The sequence below is a fragment of the Limulus polyphemus genome, unplaced genomic scaffold (assembly GCF_000517525.1).
Source record: "Limulus polyphemus unplaced genomic scaffold, Limulus_polyphemus-2.1.2 Scaffold11635, whole genome shotgun sequence".
Lineage (NCBI taxonomy): Eukaryota > Metazoa > Arthropoda > Merostomata > Xiphosura > Limulidae > Limulus > Limulus polyphemus.
In genome coordinates this window covers 1-4,861 of record NW_013677245.1, presented here as the reverse complement: position 1 = coordinate 4,861, position 4,861 = coordinate 1, and the positions used below count along the sequence as shown (strand labels likewise).

Here is a 4,861-nt window from a genome sequence, read left to right as displayed (position 1 = left end):
AAAGTGAATAAACATGAAAATGTTGTGCGAAATATTTACATAAGATTTAGAATGTTTGGGGGAATAACGATGAAAGACATATAGAGATGTGTCTGGGTATTTATTAATTGTGGGATTATTTGATTCTATCAATAAGGCTGCTCTGATTTTTCTTCTGTTAATGTCAGATTCATGTTTTAGTACTATGACATTCTGTTCAGAAAAACTGTTTGCTTTTGTTTACATGTTCATGGAGTTGGGAAGGTTTTTTTTAGGTATTCTTTTAACCTGATGTTCAAGTTACGTCCTGTTTCAGTTAAATAAAAGGATGGGCAGTTATTGTACTTTATTTATGTATTTATTTTTATTTGCTAATATTTTCTATATATGGGATATATGCACATACATAAGTAGCCACTATCAATTCTAAAATTTAAATACATTATTAGATTGTTGAATGTTGATTTAAATACTAAAACCTTTACCATAACAACTTGTGTACTTGAGAATGATCGCACCACTGATCGAAACATCGTATCTGTTCTAAAAACATTCTTCTTTAATGTAAAATAATACTTTCTTTGTGTGTTTGAATTTATGAAGACTTGTTGAAATGAATTAGAATACGTGCTTTTGAAAATGAAGGGAGAATCATAATATTTTGTTCTTGTTGAATTGATTACAATATCAATTATATTTAAGGATAAATCAAAGGGCGTTACTTTACTATTAGTTTGCTCAATCTTTTAAGAAAATATCCTTTTTAAATTTACTGACTGTATGTGACAAACAGTTGATTGTTTTCTAACCAAAGAAATAACTAGATAGTTTAAGGCTTTGAATCAGTCAAATACTCTTTCTTAGCTTTTAGAACAATGGTAAGTTTGTCTTCAAAGCCACTTAGTGAAACGAAAACAAAACTTATAAAGATGTCTTAATAATAAATGCTAAACTCTCTTTAGATAATTTAGAATTGTTTTATTCGTATAATGTTTTGTGCCTTGAAAGGTGCTGTTCTAAATCTGTGCGTGAAACCTTAGGGTTTTATGAGGCATTAAGTCCAACCAGATGTCGACTTTATGTTAACAGGCTTAGTTTTCTTCTGTTCCTTCGTCTTCAAGAAGTGGAGTATTATTTCCCAAAAGAATTCGGCACATTCTACCACAGTGATGAAAGAGATTCCCATGAAGAGACCAAGATTTCCCCCGATGTTTGCCATCAACGTTTCCCACTTTAATAAAACAAAGAGACAAATTTAGAAACACAGCTGAGAATCCCAACCGAGGAGAAACATGTAAACACACAGCTGAGGATACCCAGTGAGGAGAAACGTGTGGAAACACAGTTAAGGATCGTAGGTGAGGAGAAACGTGTAGAAACAAAGCTGCGGATGTTAAATGAGGAGAAACGTGTAGAAACACAGGTACGAATGTCAAGTGAGGAGAAACGAGTGGAAACACACGTAGGGGTGTCAATTCAGAAGAAACATTTAGAAACACAGCTACGAATGCCAAATAAGCAGAAACGTCCAGAGACACATGTAGAGATTCCAAATAAAGAAAAAGCGTGTAGAAACACAGGTACGGATGCTGAGTGAGGCAAAACGTGTAGAAACACTGCTACGGATGCCAAGAAACGTATAAAACAAAGATAAGGCTGCAAAACGAGAAAACACGTGTATAAACAGTTTTTTATTTTGTTTTCCTAGTAAGTTTCAAAGTTGAAAATAAACAACTTAGCTACAACTTTGAGAATCATAATATTTATAAAGATGATATTTATTGTTTGATGTAAGAACAAATGAAGATGGTATTTATTGTTTGATGTTTGATCTTGTCGTTTTCATCTGCAAAACTATATTTTCATAAAACTGAAAAGTTTTGTAACGTATTGTCTTATTTATTTAGTAGTAGGTCTGTTTTAGTAAACAATCTAACACTAGAAACTAAACCACATTTAAAGTGTAACTTTATATTGATCGTTTTTTCTCGTTTAGCAGCAGGTCTTTTCAAACAGTCTAACACTGGCTATGCTACTAATATTAAAGACAATCCTACTTACATTGTATTGTGGCGCCTCTTCTATCTTCTGGTAGTTGTTACTGAGGAAGTAAATATGTAGACCAGCAAACAAACTGCACAAAAAACAAACACGACTTTTCTTTAGGAGATTCAAATCTATTATGACTACATCTTATATGTATGATGCTGCGTTAAAATAAAACATTCACAGTTTCACTTAACCGGTTACAGTACTGGGATTAAGAGACAGTGAGGGGCGGGTGGTTAGGGCGCTTGACTCGCAATCTAAAGGTCGCGGGATCGAATCCCAGTTTCACCAAACATGCTCGCCCTTTCAGCCGTGGGGACGTTATGAAGTTACTATCAATCCCACTATTCGTTGGTAAAAGAGTAGCCCAAGAGTTGGCGGTGGGTGGTGATGACTAGCTACCTTCCCTCTAGTCTTTCACTGAGAAATTAGGGACGGCTAGCGCAGATAGCCCTCGTGTAGCTTGGCGCAAAATTCAAACAGACAGAGTGAGAAAGTCGCTTTAGGACCTAAATCCCGAGGAAGCAGAACAGCATTTTATCTGGGTAGTTATTTTAAGTGAAGAAGGTTTCAACAGATGGCGCTTATAGTTACGTATGTGTATCCTAAAAGTGATTGAAACATAACTTGGAGAAGTTCTACGTAAAAAAAGATACAACCTAGTTTTAAAATTTTTCCTAAGCAAAATATTGGCTTAGACTAAACCTAGGCTCTATATTTGTAACTTAAGCTATAAAAAGTGGGAAAGAAAATGTTCTATACAACTCCTATAAAGTAGCAACTAACTGATGATAAACACGAAGTGAAGACAAATAAAGTGAAATAAATGTTTTAAAACACAAGCCTAAATTGAAAATTAATACTCATCAAACAATGGTTTCTCTTCACCAATTCTGTCCAGGAGGAGGGGAGAACTTCTGTCAAATAATTCTTGTTATGTATCAAAGAGAACGAAGATTGGCGCTCGATGTTTTCAATTAACATTAATGTATTTGTTGTCCTCTAGAAATCATGCACCCAGACTTTAGTAACTGTGGATTTACTTGATGTAATAAAGTAGAATATCAATAAACGCTTACTCGTCAAAACCAAAGGAGCAGGAAAACTTGTTTAAATCATTCAGCTTTCTCGACTTCGCCCCTTGAATGATTTTCCAGAAGTCGTAGTTCAAGTGACTTGATGATCGTGTTATCTCGTATTGACGCTCTCTGCAAGTTTAAAACACGCGTCATTTATACCAAAACATCAAAATTAAGATAAATAACACTATAGGAGATTAATTTAAACTACTTTTATATAAATATAGAACGGATATTATACCATTCGTCGAAAAGTTATTTGACAAAAACACCTATTACCTACTGATAAACTCCCGTTTACACACAAAGTTCAAATAACCACACGCATTGGCTTTCATGTGTTACAATGTAATTAAACTGTAACAAGGTCAGTAGGTGAAGTTTCATGATGAGCACGTAGTCAGCAGGTGATTACTAATTTCATTATTACAATGTGATTAAAGTGTAATAAGGTCGGTCGTAATGTATCTATTGCTCATATTTTAACCAAAACGTTTATCCAATGACCGCACGTTAGCATCAAACTTTACCCTCTGATCACATGCTAATCACGAAAAACCATCTATTGACTACGTGATCATCATGAAATTTCACCTACCGACCTTATTACAGTTTAATTACATTGTAATAATGAAATTAGTAATCACCTACTGACTACTTACTCATCATGAAACTTCACCTACCGACCTTATTACAGCTTACTCACATTGTAATAATGAAATTAGTAATCACCTATGTAGATATGTGACTGTGCTTAAGTAAAAAAACACAACGATGCTGAAGAAAACTTTTATCTTACCTGCAAGCTGGGTGACAATTACATTGTATGGTGTCGTTGTATATCATGTTTAGAACGTTCTTAAAACAAGCCCCTAAACGACAAGAAATATTATTTTTATTACTGGTCCCAATTCAATATAATATTAAGTAAAGTAGACACTTCATTATTGTCGTATATAATGTAGTGGTAAAAACTCGCCAAATTAAAATAACTTTATTAAAAAAACAAGAAAACGTTTCGGGCAAAAGTCCTTCATCAGGTTATCAGTAATTCCATTTTGTTATTTCCTCATCTACACAATTTTTTATTTCTTGAACTAATCTACAATTTCATTATTATCGGGCATAATTCAGTATATTATTACATATATATATATATATCATTATTATCGGGCATAATTCAGTATATTATTACATATAATATATATCATTATTGTCGAGCATAGTTCAATATATTGTTATAATCATATTTCATAATTGAACGTCATACAGTTCAGTATATTATTACATATAATACAGAGTGTTTCATTATTGTACGTAGTGCCGAGTTAACGATATTGAACAAAATGTATTGGTTACTTTCCTGTCTTTACTTACCTTTGTTTTTGTCGAGTAATTGACACTTCTTATATGGATAAGTTGTGTTTTTCCCGTAAACTGGGTGAATACAATGACATATCTCCTTCACATAGTAAGCGACACAGCCCTTCTCACAGTCCTTTAAACAATACATCATGATCTGGTTAACTTATGAACAGCATCCTATACCTTATATTTAACATCACGATCTGGTTAAATTATGAACAGCATCATATACCTTATATTTAACATCATGATCTGGTTAAATTATGAACAGCATCCTATACCTTATATTTAACATCATGATCTGGTTAACTTATGAACAGCATCCTATACCTTATATTTAACATCATGATCTGGTTAACTTATGAACAGCATCCTATACCTTATATTTA

General features: G+C 33.2%; 1 protein-coding gene across 1 annotated transcript; it reads right to left on the bottom strand.

Annotated features, from left to right (window-relative positions):
* Positions 1 to 837: 837 nt before the first annotated feature.
* LOC111083853 (degenerin-like protein asic-1) lies at positions 838 to 4,599 on the bottom strand. The gene is made up of 5 exons (XM_022380557.1): positions 4,485 to 4,599; positions 3,907 to 3,979; positions 3,108 to 3,236; positions 2,041 to 2,113; positions 838 to 1,210 (listed from the first exon to the last, which is right to left on the bottom strand). The coding sequence occupies exons 2-5, from the start codon at positions 3,951 to 3,953 to the stop codon at positions 1,034 to 1,036; spliced, it is 426 nt and encodes a 141-aa protein (XP_022236265.1). The 5' UTR covers positions 3,954 to 3,979; positions 4,485 to 4,599; the 3' UTR covers positions 838 to 1,033.
* Positions 4,600 to 4,861: the final 262 nt, after the last annotated feature.

Excerpts from the sequence above, each read along its gene's own strand:
- LOC111083853 (XM_022380557.1), bottom strand. The coding sequence starts at position 3,953 with ATGATATACAACGACACCATACAATGTAATTGTCACCCAGCTTGCAG. Across the intron at positions 2,114-3,107 it reads TGCTCCTTTGGTTTTGACGA|TTTGTTTGCTGGTCTACATA; the intron begins GTAAGCGTTTAT and ends TTTTTTGTGCAG. Across the intron at positions 1,211-2,040 it reads AAGAGGCGCCACAATACAAT|TGGGAAACGTTGATGGCAAA; the intron begins GTAAGTAGGATT and ends GTTTTATTAAAG.